Here is a 15,992-nt window from a genome sequence, read left to right on the forward strand (position 1 = left end):
GGCTTAAAACCTTACTGTGAAACCCTCTTGAAACCCTAATTTGAAACCCTATTCCAGGCTTCAAACCCTATTCCTGTCTTGAAACCCTAATCCTGGCTTCAAAACTGACTTTTAAACCATAACACTTGTGCGAACTCCGAACCCCAGATAGCCAATTAAGACGAACACGGATTTTGAATTGAGTGTTTTTGCTCTGTGTGTGTGTGTGTAGTTGGAGCTGGCGCACAATGGGAAGTTTAACTCTCAGATTCACGTGGAGTTCATGTGGGACACTCAAGCTCAGGAAATCTACGACAGCGAGGATGACCTGGACGAGAGGGTAAACATCCCAACGCACTTTACATTTACTGAGCCAAGGCACACATTTTACATGAGAAAAACATCTCACGTCACATCACCGGGCAGAAATGTCACACGAAGCGGATGCACAGCTTTATTGTACATTCTGCTAACTAGTTGAAGAGCATTTATTTGTTCTGCCTGTCACTACATGTCACTGGCATGGATAAATAACTGAAATTTATACAACTTAGTTTTCTTCTTCCAGATAGGGGTTGAACCGACTAGTCGACTTCCAACTACTCAGAAGTCGACTAGTCAGAAGTTGATTAGTCTGAAAATGACTCGTCGGAAAACGACTAATTGGAAAACGACTAGTCGGCACGTTGACTTTGCTACTCCGCAGTGATACCTTGAGGTATATACCTTGAGGTCGACTAATCGCCAATCAAGTGTTTTGGACACGGACGCTTTGCTGAAATCTACAGACAGTTGGTCGGCGCAGCAAACTGTGGCGGTACCTAAAGCGTGTGGAAATATTTTACTAAAAGTGACACTGGTTGCAAGGTCACTAGTAAAATATACAAGTCTACCCTCAAACATAACAAAAGCACAAGTTGTACGAACGGCCATCAGAAAAGGCACCTGCTAACACTCACTGACGAGGAGCCTGAAACCCTCAAATCAGACGTCAGCAAATTCACCAAACGCCCTCCTGTAACAGTAAAATGATAAAAAATATACTGTAGCTTCTGCTTATTCAATGAAATAGAGACAAGCCATAGCCTATGTATAAATTTTACTGTACAATTAAACAGCTAATGTGTCAAAGAAAACATCCAACTGTCGTTTCTCTCTCACGTCAGACTGGCTCCAGCAGACAAGCACGCAATCACTGACTCACAGATACTTTTAGGATTTCAAAGACAGTCTGATCTTATAAAACTCTTGCAATCCCTGTAGTTGTGTTACGTGTATGGTGTTAGAGTTGCACAAATTGTGACTGTACCTTAAAGGTATCAGAATGTGATTGGATGAGTGAGTGTCTGATAGTGATTGGATGAACAAGTTAGTGGGTGGGGCCTGTGCAACTGAGGACAGCAAAGAGTGAGTGAGTGAGTGAGCAAGCAAGCTTGTGTTTGGAGGCGCGTGTGAAGTAATCCATTTATCAATGTCGACTCAACTATCATCACCTTAGCGTCGACTACAAAAAAACAAGTTGCTCAACCCCTACTTTCAGGTGAGCCCAATACCCAAGAACCGCTCTACGGCCGCCTCCAACGGAGGCGTCGGATCCCGCTGTAGTGTGGTGAGCAGCGCCAGTGGTAACCCAGGCAACAGACCTTGTCAGACCTACGAGAACCTGGAGTTCCTCTACAGAAATCCCCCAGCCAACAGTCCCCCCTCTGGCCTAGCAATGCCACCACCGCTGCCTGCTAAATCCACCCCTAAAGGTAAAAACGTAGTCACAGTGACCATGAAATCTGAGCATTACAACCCTGTCTTGATATCTTGATTAAAGCCCTAATGCAGTCTTAAAACTCTAACCTGAAACCCTCATTTCAAACCGTAACCGTTATTTCAAACCCTCATCTTAGCTTAAAACCTTAATTTGAAGGGCGAATCATTTTTTGAAACCCCCCAACAATGACTCGAAACCCCACTTTGAAGCCCTAACCCATGCTTGAAACACTAACTTGAAAGTCTAACCTGGAACCCTCGTTTGAAACCCTAACTGTTGTTTGAAACCCTTCACCTTAGCTTGAAACCCTGATTTGAAACACAAATCATTTCTGGAAACCCTAATAATGACTTGAAACTGGACTTTGAAGCCCTAACTCAGGCTTGAAATGCTAATTTGAAACCCTAACCCTGGCCTGAAAGCCTATTTTGAAACATTGCCTTGAAACCCTAACCCTGGCTTGAAACGCTACTTTGTAACATTAACCCCAGCTTTAAAATCTACTTTGATAACCTAACTTAAAACCCTAATTTAAAGCTCAGACTTGAAATCCTAACTCTGACTTGAAATCCTATTTTGAAACATTACTTTGAAACCCTAACCCTACTTTGAAACCCGATTCTGAAACCCTTATTTGAGACCCAAACTCGAAACCCGAACTTGAACTGTAACCTTAACTTGAAATCCTAACGCTGGCACAATTCTTGTCTTCTATCTCACTCGCGTGTGCATGTGTACCTAATGAAGTGTCCAGCGAGCGTACACTCTACATATCATCTTCCATTTATCCGCTCAGGTCGCTCCGACCCTCAGCTCCCGGTCACAGTGCCGGAAGTGAACCTAAACCCTCCAAGACGTGCCTCAAACCCGTCCGCCAACACCTCCGGTTTCCAGACCCAAGCCCAACAGAGCCCCCCTTCACCCAGCATAGAGAATCAGGCCCCGGGTGGCAAAACACACAAGGGAAGCGTGCTGAGGACTCATAGACATTCTGGGGAAGTGCAAGCCGGCACTGGTTCTGCCTCTCAAAGCACTTCCACGTCCTCCCAGAACCACATTGGGCCTGTCAGGTAAATTAAAGCTACCTACTCAACCCAGCTTTGTCGTCAATAAATATGACCAACGGTGAGAAATACTGAAGTAGATTTTTCAGGTGTCTGTACCTTCTTTGAAAATATATTTTCACGTTTACTCCCTATGTACATTTCGAAAAAAGATATCTGTACTTTTTACCTTGGTCAAAAATAGGCTCAGTGCTCTTCTCAACCTGCGTGGATGAGACAGGATGTAAAAAAGATGTAGACAGAGAGAGGTAAAGTCAACCGCAGTTGAGCTCTTGATTGGCTGATAGATTGTAATCTTGGGGATCGACAGTTTGGCTGTGTTAAATATACCAAGTGTAGTTCTTTGTTTTATGTTTAGTCTGACAGTAAGTTTCAACTGGGAGTGGCATTAACAGCTTGCAAGCTCTTTTTGAATGAATTCCTCACTTTTTGGCAAACTGTTGCTAATTGTTAAGTGTGTTTAGTTGAGTTCACTGAAACTATACGTTCAGTGTCTGTGCTTGCAAGTCAAAGCAAAAAAAAAAATCGGTCAAACTATGACTCGTATCTGAAAACTCGCAAATCGGGTCACTCATATCTCAAGGCACCACTTAACACGTAAGGTGTATTTTGTCATTCTGTTATCTGTAGCTAATTTTTCATTTATTATCTTGTTTTACCCATTGCAGAACCTGTTGTCAGTTCAGTCCGATTTACGCTGTCAAAAATTGAAGCTGTGTTTAGTGATTTGTTTTTCTTAACACCAGCACTATGCTAGTTAATAAAAGAGGAAAACCATTTTGTGTGCAGAGAAAAAAGGTTTTCCCATGTTGCAAAATTAGCTAAATGGGTATTGTATATATTTGACAGTAAAACAATAATTTTTACTCTTTACGTTTGCACTGAAGTACATTTCAGTCTTTACTTTTTTACTTTTACTTCAATAAATGAGTACACTCTATACTTCTACCTATGTATAGCGTGTGAGTCCTTTTGCCACCTCTGATTGTGACCGACGTCGAACCTCTTTCCAGTTCCGAGAAGACCACATCTTATCGTCGCACGTGCAGCGGAGGAGGCAACCAGGGCAAGTGTGCCGCGTTGTCTCCCACCAGCAACCAGGAGGAGCCGTATTGTACTTTGGGGGGAAATTGCGCCGGCTTCAGCCCGGTACCCACCGCGGTTGCCCCGTCTTCTTCGCCGGGTGTCACCTCTGCCCTTCGACCACGCCGGAACGCTATGGTACCACTGCAAATGGCCCTTTGAGCCTTAAAAGTCCTGACAACATCTTGCACTATTCCCAAAACGTTAGGGCTATTTGGACTTCAGATGAAATTTCAGGAGGGAAGCTAAAATCCACTATAACCTTTTCAGATGACTTTAAAGGGGAAGTTTGTAATTGAAAAAAATAAAAACAAACCTTTTTTGGTCATATTTTGTTAAAACAGTCTTAATGACTTGTCGTTAGTACATGATAAATATGATTTATGTGGAAAAAAAATCAGCTGTCTCTGGCCCCATCTTGTGCCTCTGATTTGATAAACATGAAACCACTACGCCAGCGGTGGTTATTAATTATAAATTCTTATTATTTTTCTTAACAGATCACATTTATCATCTATGACTGTGAGATGAACAGTGAATTCACAACACGTATTTGAACAAATAACATTTCTAAAGATTTCTACTTATATGCCTTTCTATAACCCTTCAAAGTCACTTCTGGCACTGTTGATCAATTGTCTCATGATTATTTCAGGTTCACTCTGAAATTTCACCCGAAAGCCAAATATCCCTAACTTTTTGTCAATAGTGTAATTTTTTTCTAAAGTGTCTCATTATGAAAGATGCATCCTTTTCCCATTCTATCCCATTTAACTGCCAGGTTTCGGGCAACAGGCACCAACAGAAGCGGGTCAAGGCGTTAGTGGACTGCAGACCCGCCAATTCGGAGCAGTTGACCTTTTTCAAAGACGAGACCATTGTGGTCACGGTCTCCGCTGATCCCCACTGGTGGGTAAGTGCAACTATCAGCTCTTTCTTTCCCCCACAAGGTTGTTTCTTGTTGTTGTGTCAAAAGCTGAGAGAATAGTACTCCTTTAAAAAAAAAATATATATATTATTCCCATTCCAGTTTGTTTATGCTATGTTAAAATATGCGTAGTGCAATAGTTTGAATGTATTTTTATGTATGTTTTTTCTATTTTAACAGGTTGGTTACATAGAAGGGGACTCGTCCAGGAGCGGGACCTTCCCCGTCAACTACGTCCAGAAAGTAGCAGATTAAACACGTTTGCGAATGACGAACTGAGCCAGCGTCGGATGCTCGTTGGCATGATTACGTTATAGCGGTCAAGTGGACTTTTATGCTGTTTTCCGATGTGGATTTGCTCAAACTGCAACGTGGTGAGCGAATTCTGGACACTCCCGGGCAGAGACTACACAGTATGATTTGAAATTCTCGACCAGGAATAGAAAACTCTCAAAAATCTTAATGAACACCTCGGTCCTTATATTGAACTTTTTTCAGTTGACTAAAATGTTTGTATTAACAGGTACGGCAGTCGGCATACACAACCATTTTTCCGTAACTTGCCGGGCTAATCTCTTTTTTAAAATGCACTTTAAACTCACACGGAAGAATTCCTCAGAAATGGGTGTTCGTATCTCAAAAGGCCAGCTGCTGTCTCAAGAAGTTGCTAGCTGCTGTTATGAGCTTAAATGGGAATCGTGTTTTGTGCCTGGAGTCAAAAATAGATGTAAACTAACAGGGTTAATTAAGAGACTATTGGGCTGGATTTACACTATATGGTCCAAGTGCCCAATTGAGACTTAATGCTTCTATCAGATTCATCATTTTGCTATAGTTTTGTTTAACAGGGAGTGTTTGATCATGTTTATTTATGCAGTTTGGACCGATGTTGGTCTGTATATTTTACTGATCAGTATATTTCAATAATGGGGGCACGTAGCTGATACTTATCAGACTTTTAATCACATTTGGAAGAGGCCCGATTCCATTCTGAAGATATACGATTCCATGCATATTTTTTGCCCCCGTTTTTGCTGCTTTGGCATATTTGCCAATTGTGTCTCTTGAGTACAAAAAGTCGTAATTGTGTCATTTGAACCATGCAGTGTAAAAGCAGCCTCAGGAATACTTATTGATATTAGTGATCAGTGAAGATATTTACTGGAGGTTTGTGTGCAGCACAAACACGCAATTGCACATATTGTACATATTGTAACTAGCTTATGGTATTTCGGAAGTTTTTTATATACTGACATATAACTAAAAAACTTGTAACTCATGTCATGGGGATTACTGTACATGTTAATTGATGTATATACTTGTCTAAAATGCCCACTGATGTGCGTGTGTTCGTACTTCTCCCCTCGCCCGCCACACTATTAGATCCACTTGTACATTGTTTATTTTTAAAAGGAATTAATACAGTCTGTTTTGTACTGTGCTCAATATTGCATTTATTGTTGCTCATACACATTCAATGTCTCTACTCAAGCACCATATAGTCATAATATCCACACGCTGGACACTTTATTAGGTACACCTGCACACTGTAAGAGGAGTGAATATTCTCAGCGTATTTGGAAAGTAACAAAATTCTTAGGAACGCCTCTCGGTATGATACAGTGCACTTCTGTAATATATTGTTAAATGAATACCTCTGATAGTGTCATTTCTCTTTGTAATGGTGTCATTTACGAGCGCTGGTGTACCTAGTATTGTGGGCCGCTAGTGTGCAGTGCAAGTTAGTTGTCGTCGTCACATCCCAGACACAAGTAGAGCAGAAGCACAAAGCGAACAAAGCTGCTAAGTGCTTCTTTTCGCTCGATACAAGCATGAATCAATTCAATTATTTAGTGCGGCCTGCACTGGCTGCAAGCATTCAAAACGTACAGCGCTTGTCCTTTCCCTGGGGGTGTTGCATAACGCTCGGCACGTTTAAATGAAACACTGTTGCCAGTAAGTTACTGTAATTTAAGTTTATAGTATTAAAAACTACATATTACTTCACAGTAACTGGGTGTTACTGTATTTGTAAATTAAGTGTAAATAGGACTGTAAACAGTAAATTCACTGTCATTCAATTTACAGTTTTAAAAAAGTCCATTTTAAAAAATATAGTAACACGCTGTTGTATTTTACTGTATGGTAAAAACAATGTAGAATTTACAGAAATGTCGAACAGTGAGTCGCAACATAAAGGGCATCCATCCATCGACGCGGAGTCTGCATTACTGCAGATGCTGCACCAACTCTGCATTATTCACCCCAAAGTTCTTGAACTCTGGCAAAACTTGTCCTTCAACATGCAGAGGGCGTGCCATCCTTTTTTGACCATGACCTCAGATTTGGAGGTCCTGATTCCAACACCAAGCATGTCACACTCTGCTGCGGTTCAGACATGGAGCTCAATCAAAGGTTATAATGCATATTTTTAGATTCTGTAGATGAACGATGTAAAGCTTAGGGTTGGGCATAATACTCGCTAAATATGTTTCTGTCGATTGTGTGGAATTTATTCTTGATTTATCACGTCAGCAGAGGCGCCGTTGATTCAGGTTTAACAAGTTTGCTTTCTTAAGAAGTCAAGATGTTCTGTATGTCTTTTGACTTGACGAGCCCTATTAATAGATCATGATTTGTTTTGGATCAACCAATATTCAACGAACAATGGGAAAGTCCAAGGAACTAACTCTAGGAAGGAGAATTGTAGGTTTAAAGCCTTCTGGAGTCATTTCTAAACAACAATAAACAATTTTTGACAGCAACCATTGGCTTGACAAATACTCAGAACAATGGAAAAGAAAGAGAGATGTTGATTTTTTTTAAATGTCATTTTATTTTTTGTTTGAGGGGTCAGGGGAGTTGGGTTCTTGTGGAGCCATTTCTAAACAATCATTCCACCCTCAAAAAGGTAGATCCTTAAAAGCCTAAAATTAATGTGATGCCTATATGATCATAACCCTGATGAATGCATGTAAACTTCTGGTCACAACTAGAGTGGGACTATAATTGCACCGTTTGTCAATCAAGGACATTTAGGCCAATGTATTATTGCTCCTTCATTCCAAAAAGCATCGACAGATGCTCTCGAATCCAATGTGTTTATGCAATTTGACAGCTGCGCTTGGCTCTTTAATATTACTATCGTGCCTCTGTAACCTCCTCTGCAAGCATGGCTGTCTCTTGACAGCTGCAACCCAGTGTCCAGCACAATGACATTCTAACCTGTCGCTTATGTAACATAGCCCCTATAATAACAACAATGTTTCTGCTTCATGGCCAATACGCACACTCCCTAAAGCTTGTATGGATTTATAGCGTTAATGTATGCGCAGCATACCACAGGATGCAGTACTAATCTGTGAAAAACAAGAAGGAATACATCTCTGGATTTATTTAAGTGTGCCTCGAATGTAGTATTATTAGCATCTCTATATAAAAGCCATCTGTGACGTGCAAAGTTAAAATGGGAAAAAGGAATTTTCTCTTACATGTACCCTGAGTTGTGTCTTTAATGTTTCCATCAAGTGAGCAACAACAAAAAACATCTTAATGTAACTTCACAAATCCTGCCTTACAATAATGAGTGCTAAATTGGAATTTGAATGCATTTCCAGTCATTTCCCATTAAAATGCACTGTTAATCTAACTTGGATTTTGAATGCATTCAACCCTGAAGAGCCTCTACGAATGAAGAAAATGATTAAACAACACCCCACGATTGCTAATCAAACACAAAGTGATGTGTTTGAAAAATATATCCATCAAAAGCTGGTAGTAAATCCACAAACAATTAGGAATTTACAGAAAAACAGCTTGAAATCTTATGTAACATTTTTAATCATTAAGCCAGTTTAATCCTAACGATGTATCCTTTTAGTCTTGTACATTGCAGCGCTGAGCTTAAATCGTCAAGAGTATTCAACTTTAAATGTGAAACGAGTCTACAAAAAGTATGCGGAAAATATAACAACATTCATTCTTTGCACTGTGCGGTAGAAAGCTTGTTTTCAAAAGTGATAAAGGTTGATTCCCTTAAGTAAGCGTGGCGTTAAGGCTGTGAAATAAAAAATGAATCCAAACGAGGCCCAGATGAGATAGCAAAACATTCAGTCATCTTCAGAAAATTGTGACTTAAAGAAAAGGAAATTCTGTGCTTATTATACTACAACTTAAAGGTGTACCAAACATATAGCAGTACAAAATATTAATATAGTACATTCAATATTAATTAAAAAAAAAATTACATTTGGACCTTTGTATGGCCAAAGTCTGTGTAAGGACTATATATATTTCCTTATATATTCTAATTTTTACATATTTAAATGTTTTAAAAAACATATTTACATATTTAATTTTTTTTTAAATATGTAATGTTTTTTAATATACTTACATCAACCTATTTTACACAATTTGATTTATTTTAACAAAAATAACAAATCAAGGGTAACTAAGCATTTTATTTTATTAATCAGTTATATTGTGTGATGGACAAGTGAAATAATAATTGTGTGAAAACAGTTGACATAAAATGTCCAAGTAAACATTTATTTATTCAGTTATTTTGTTTAACTAACCAGAATAAATATCATTTATGTATTATTATTTGCAGGTTTTTTTTGTTTGTCCAATATGATAGCATCTCGCCAGGCAGAGGTCCAAATAAAATAGAATTCCAAATCATATATACTGTATTTTTTAAAAAAAACAACAACAACCACCAAATATTTCTGTAATAATAAACAGTACAGTACATTCATTCTAGCGTTCTTTGGGAAACATAGTCCTAAAAGTAGAGGAAACAAACAACATTGTTGTCTTGTGTCCTATTTGGATGTGTGACCCCTTCTCACCTTGTCTCCTTTGTCAGAAGTGTTATCATTGCCATTGCACACACATTGCATAAGGCATATGACAAACAAGCAATATAGGCTGGTTGTATAACATTATTTCTAAAGACTGTACATACAGGACCATGCATACATATATAAGGCCTAATCTGTGTTAGCTGTGTTAATATAAATCATCATCAGTGCGTGTTTGGTAGCACATACAGTCAATGGCAAGGAGACGCTCCCTTGGCAGAGTGGAATGCTAATAGAGACTTAGTCAATCATAAGGTCGTTATGGCTATCATTGATGTGAAAGATGAGCACTGTATGTCTACACTCTCCTTGACCGTGTTCTCGTATCACAATCCTTTGAGCCCTTTGAAGAGTTGATACGGGAAGATGGTCTGTTTCACATAATTGCAAATAATGCTAACTAATAAGTTCAACACTCGTAAGGGACGTGACTCAAGACTTTTTGTGTTCATGTTAAAAGTTGTTTTGAAAGAGGCAAATTGAAAAATAATTTGGTTTGTTTCAGAGTGGTCTGAATCAGTTTTGGACTGTTCACATTGGCGCAAAAAATGCTGACTAATAAACTCCCCTTCAGGTCTGATGGGGCGTGAGGTAATATAAAGCCAAGTGAACCTGGAGCAATTTGGGTTAGGCAAACTGCTCTGAGGATTTCAAGCAAACCAAATTGAAAGTTTGTTCAATTAACTACCAACTTCAAGACATCAAAGGAACCCTTTTTTTTGGCCTCAATATTCAATGTTCACATTGCGTGTATTTGTGAAAGAGGAACCAGTTCTCTTCCAGATTCATTCCAGGTCTGATTGGGCCTGTGACAATACAAAGCAAAATAAACCTGGACCACTTTGTGTTCACCTTGCCCACAGAATTCCACTCTGATGACTTGAAGCAAACTACGAGCAGTTCACATTGAAAGTTCTTTCAAAATCGGAACCAGTTCTTCTTCTGAATCCGGACCCCTTTTTGTTCACTTTGCACACGTGTTGAGTGAACTGCGCTGTGGAGTTGAAGCAGAACCGGGTTGAGACCTTAGCCGATCTCAAATCGGTTTGCTTCAATCCGATTTGACTGTTCACATATGCGTAGAACTGATCATTCTGCTGAATAGAACCAATTGTGAAAATACCCTCCTAATCAGTCATTGCATCACATTTCACATGCATCGCATTTGCTTTCAGGCCAGAAAACCAATGGCGACACGTTCAACTCTAACATATCTTAGCAGGACGGCAGTGAACTATGCAACTAAAATATTAATGCTGGACTAATGATGTCCAGTTTCCCGCTTGTGCACTCACACAGCCCACATAGATTTGTCATGAAAGCTGAGCTGAGAGCCTGCTCAGCTTTGACCTTCGAATGCCAACAATAGACGTCCCTGGTGTGCCTGCTGAGTTTCGTGTGCACACTCGCCGGCCACAACATTAGGTACACCTGCACAGTTTTTAACGAGATCCAAACGGAGTACTCACTGACAATATAGGGTGTCCACAAAGTGTCTTTACAATTGAAATCAGTATTTAAATCGAGTACAGTCTGCAAGTGCTTTGTGGAACTAATGGTGTCTAATATTCAGGTGTATTAAATTAAACAAATCAATATCTACTCACCATTTTGTAATAATTTCCACAGATTTGTCCATCCATTTGATTGTGTGATAAATTTGATAATTTGTGAGACTTTATGGACACCGTGTGTGTTTATTATTGTATTGCAAATCAAAAATTAATGTCAATATGAGAGAGCCAATGCAGCTTTTGCATTGGATCTCATGAGATAGTGTACCTAATGTTCTGTCTTGTAAGTGTCGATACATTTTTGGTAAGCATAGAACTCGTAAATGTGAGCCCGCAATATAACATAACTCACTCTTTCCATATCAACCACTTCAAGCCAACTTTAAACGAAAAATATCCACGTGATATTTTAAAGTTTAACTAACAAACGATGATGCTATGGAGACTGCTGATGAAAATATTAAGTGGACATTCCTTTTTTTTTTTTTGTCTTTTTTTTTTAAGTGTACATTCGAAGCATTTACAGTAATATTAACTGCGTATGGCCTCGCAAGTGTCGCCTTTGACGTACAGTACATAAGCGTGTTTGTTTTCAATCGAAGCGTCCGTTGCTTGCTGCAGTCTGCTCGGATACATTCTGTGTAGCTTTGTGGCGACGAGCGTCTCCACGGCAACAGTGGTTGCCGTGGAGACTGTAGGCCGCAGGTGGCGTCGCTTTTTCCTCCTCCACCTCCTTCAAAGTGATGAATCACAGAGACATCAAAGCACACTTTGTGTTGCCAGGTCCTATTCTAAACACATCTCCAGTTAGCTTGCAGTGATCTCCCGCTATCGCTACCGCGGTTCATCTTTCGCGCCCCCCACTATCTCACAGATTTTGAAGCGATCTTGTTGTTATTGGGTTTTTTTTAAAGGGTCTTTACAGTATACAGGCAAGTCTGAATTTAGACTGACTTTGGTTCATATATGGTTTGTTGGAACATTTTTGATGCTGAAATTTGAATTGTTAATGCTCTTTTGTCTTACGGTAAATGTCAACTGTGGTGGAAAATAGAGCTTGAAGCTTCTTATTTGGAGAACTGCGCAAGCGAGAGAGTCAGAACGTAGTACTCGTTTTATATTATTACTAATACTATGTAGAAATACTTAAAAATGTGTAGTTTAAATGTGTTTAAAGTGTGTGGGAGGGTAAAATATTTATTTTTAAAATGTCTTTTTTACAGTCTATAATTTTTTTCCCCCGCCTGTCACGGGTGGCTCTAGAATATATTATAAACGGGGGTTCACTGCGCGCTCAGCCGTCGCGAATGCCATCCTACGTGAGTCATCCATGCAGCACCACGCAGTCTCGTCAATGTTGAAAAAAAGAGAGAAGCAAGGTTTCCATGACAACGAGGCAGAGAGCATCACTTGGATCGACTGGCTCCTGAGCTCCTTTGCGCAGGCACTCCAAAGACCCGAAGGACCAGCCTCAGGATACGAGAGCAAACAAATATACACACAGATGGTGGACGGCGGTTCACTATCTTCTGTCCTACTTGAGCTTCACGGGCCAAGGCAGGCACGTTCGGAGTCCCAGCATGGAGGAGAACACGATGGTAGGTCGGTGCTTCTTGAACTTGAGTCCCTTCTTCAAGCGCTGGCCGCCCTCGGCCACGTAGATCTCGCTTTGCTGGGCGGCTCCCGACATCCTGGCGAGTCGCTCCCCGTGCAGCACCACCTCCTGCTCGGAGCGCACGAACACCTCTCGGAGCTCCTCCAGTCTCCGCTCCATCTCCCGTACGACTCGCTGGCGCTCCTCCACCTCCAAGAGGCGGCGGCGAGCCGCTTCGAACTCCATGCTGGAGCTTGGCGTCACCAGCTTGGAGGACGGCGCCGAGGCGGACGCCGGCTCGGAGGCGGCGAGCGCGGCGCCTGTCACCCTCCGGAAGTCGCCCATGGATATGGAGCGACGGGTGGCCGGCGAGGCCAGAGCCAGGAGAGCGGACGTGGAGGCTGGCATGGCCGATAGAGGAGAGTGAGATGACGATAAGGAGGATGGAGGCGAGTGCAGATGGAGCTGTAGGATGTCCTCGGCGGGGTCTTCATCCTGGGGGGTCGTCGGTCGTCTCTTCATGGCCGCTTACGGTTCACCTCCGCTAGCGATGCGTCCCGGATGAGGCTCCGTTCATCAGTGATGAAGGATGCGAGCCTCTCTGGTGTGGAGGAGGGTGGGGCCAGAACCTCCTCGCAGCCGATTGGCTCGTGGGCTAGCCTGCTGGCTCCCGATTGGCTGGCTGTGCTACTGATGCTGCACTTACTGCAAAATATCAAATCTAACCAAGAATAAATATCTCAAATCAAGGCAAAATATGCTTGTTCTCTGTCTAACGAGATGTTTTTATTCTTATAAGGGAATTTAAATTTTTTTTTTTTTTTTTAAGAGCATTTCACTTGCTTTTTAAAAGATTAATATAAGGTTGTAATTTGTTATTGAGATTTCTATTGCTGGTTATAAATAAGTTTAGCCTAAAATAAGAAATATCATAATTCATTAGGTGTATGTAGTCTATATGGTTATATATATATATTTATTTGTTGATAGAAATCTTGCAGTCACATTTTCCTGTACCAACTGCCAGAACATTTTGCTTAAAGTAATATATATATTCCTCATTTCATTACTTTTTTCTTGTTGTTGCTTTTTTTTTAAGCCTAAGCTTTTTCCTTTCGTCACTCTGCCGGTTGCTTCTATAGCAACAACCCTGAGTGAGGGGAGCGCTAGAGGGGAGTGATGCTCCAGTTTATGCCTCTCCCTTTATCACCTTGTCCTTGTGTCTCACAACAACACCGTCACCTGCTTAACACCACCCAACCAACCTAAATATCATCTTCTAGTCTATAAATTCACTTCTAATATCTTACCTTTTATTTGGGTTATAGGGAAGTATGCATATTAAATCATACCACCACAATAATATAGTACAAAATAAATATATAAGTTTGATGTCAGACAACACTCTACTTACAACCAGAAAGATTAACTGAGTTCTATTCTATTCTATGCTGCACACAAATGGAATAACTTGCCAACAGAAGTGACATCAACCCCAAGTGTGAATGTTTTTAAGTCCAGGTTAAAAAACTCTTCTTTTTTTTCTCATGCTTTTTAGAGCATTTCCACTTTTAAATAATATTTCTTTCACTGTCTGTTGTTTTAATTGTACTTTTCTTTTTTTTCTTTGTTTTAAATGTTTATAAGCTGTTTTTGTTTTCTTTGTTTTTAAATGCTTTTATTCATGTAAAGCACATTGAGTTACCTTGTGTATGAAATGCACTATATAAATACATTTGCTTTGCTTTGCTTCTATTGGAATGTTAAAAAATATCTTTAAATTTCTCCCTAGACTACAGGTTGATTGAAAAGTAACTCCCTATTTTAAAATACTTATAATTTATTCATATGTGGTAATATTTTTCTCATGTTTTTGGGTGTATGTTCCATGATTAAAGGAGCAAGTCTATTCTACCAAACCAACGACTTTGGAAGAACCTGAAGGGCGAATACGAGACGTTATGTCTTCCATCCCACAAGAGTTCCTTGTGAAATCAGTTAATGCGGTTCCCAGGCGGCTTGAGAAACTGGTGGCTAAGGCTGGCGCCCATATCCAATTTGGAATAAGACTCCATGCAATACACTTTCTTCTCATGTTCATTTCTTGTAAGAGTTATAGTTCAGAAATAAATTGCAAGTGCTGAAAAATAAGGAGTTACTTTTCAATCACTGTAGTGTTTGCAAAAAAAAAATTTATTAAATAAAAGATTCTTCATTTGTGATGTAAAATTGTTAGAGATGAAGTCAAGACAGCTGCAGTTAGTCTATTTGGTATAATGCCTTATTTATTTATTTATTTTTTTGCTCAAAGATTTGTTTGGTTGCGCAAGATAAAACACTCACTCCAAGATAATCCTACATGGTGTGCAATCATCGCTGGCAAACATCCCACACATTTTAGCACGGCTTGTCTGCAGATGTATGGAATGTACTCACAAAAACTTCGATTGGCATTGTACTTCACTGAATGCGATTCACCACTCATATTTTTTTTTTCATTAAAAGCAAAAAGTGGGATTAAAGATGCATGGCTTCCTATCTCCCAAAATGCATCCTCCCTCTGTTTTGGATTACATTAATCTGTGCTATTTGCTTTTAGTGCACGTATCCTCGCATGGAAGGAGGGTGAGAGCACATCTATTTGCTTTAAAATAAATAAATAAACAAATAAGTCAATGTACAATATCATATCAAAATACCATAATTAACTAAAATGCTTTGAGAATCACTGGTCTCATGGTTTGCATATATCCACCTAACAGCTATGAGGTTGAGGGTTTCAATCCGGGTTGTGGCCTTCGGGGCTTCCTGTGTGGAGTTTGCATGTTGCCCCCGTGCGTTCGTCGCTTTCTGAGAGACCTTGGCTCCTTCCCGCATTCCAAAATCATGCATGTTGGGTTCATTTAAGAGTAAAATGTCCTTAGGTGTGAATGGTTGTTTTTCTATATGTGCCCTGCAATTGGCTTGCGGCCAGTCCAGGGTGTACCCCGCCTGTCAGCTAGGATAGGCTCCGGCTCCAGTTCACCTACGACTCAATTAGGATAAACGGTATACAAAATGGATGAATTGATATTTTGATACAATACAGTGCTATTTTATTTGATTTTTTAATTAAAGACACAACAACAACAAAACTAGTTTGGGGGATGGAGTGGAATATCGGCATTTCAATTCATTTTAATGGGGAAAATGTATTTGATAAA

At 40.1% G+C, this 15,992-nt stretch overlaps 2 protein-coding genes across 3 annotated transcripts in view; one reads left to right on the plus strand and one right to left on the minus strand.

Moving 5' to 3' along the window:
- asap3 (ArfGAP with SH3 domain, ankyrin repeat and PH domain 3) overlaps window positions 1-6,257 on the plus strand; it is a 39,552-nt gene extending 33,295 nt beyond the window's left edge. Inside the window, exons 21-26 of one of the 2 annotated variants that reach the window (XM_061793684.1) lie at window positions 212-319; window positions 1,520-1,733; window positions 2,538-2,811; window positions 3,819-4,026; window positions 4,670-4,797; window positions 4,997-6,257. In XM_061793684.1, the coding sequence (XP_061649668.1) occupies window positions 212-319; window positions 1,520-1,733; window positions 2,538-2,811; window positions 3,819-4,026; window positions 4,670-4,797; window positions 4,997-5,009 (945 nt within the window). In that variant the 3' untranslated portion in view covers window positions 5,010-6,257. Of the gene's footprint in view, window positions 1-211; window positions 320-1,519; window positions 1,734-2,537; window positions 2,812-3,818; window positions 4,027-4,669; window positions 4,802-4,996 lie in introns of both variants that reach the window. The other variant, XM_061793683.1, reaches the window with a different exon arrangement.
- Window positions 6,258-9,350: 3,093 nt separating this feature from the next.
- Window positions 9,351-15,933, minus strand: LOC133487324 (TMF-regulated nuclear protein 1-like). The gene has a single exon (XM_061793687.1). The coding sequence runs from the start codon at window positions 13,309-13,311 to the stop codon at window positions 12,730-12,732; it is 582 nt and encodes a 193-aa protein (XP_061649671.1). The 5' UTR covers window positions 13,312-15,933; the 3' UTR covers window positions 9,351-12,729.
- Window positions 15,934-15,992: the final 59 nt, after the last annotated feature.

Source organism: Phyllopteryx taeniolatus, chromosome 13 (assembly GCF_024500385.1).
Source record: "Phyllopteryx taeniolatus isolate TA_2022b chromosome 13, UOR_Ptae_1.2, whole genome shotgun sequence".
NCBI lineage: Eukaryota > Metazoa > Chordata > Actinopteri > Syngnathiformes > Syngnathidae > Phyllopteryx > Phyllopteryx taeniolatus.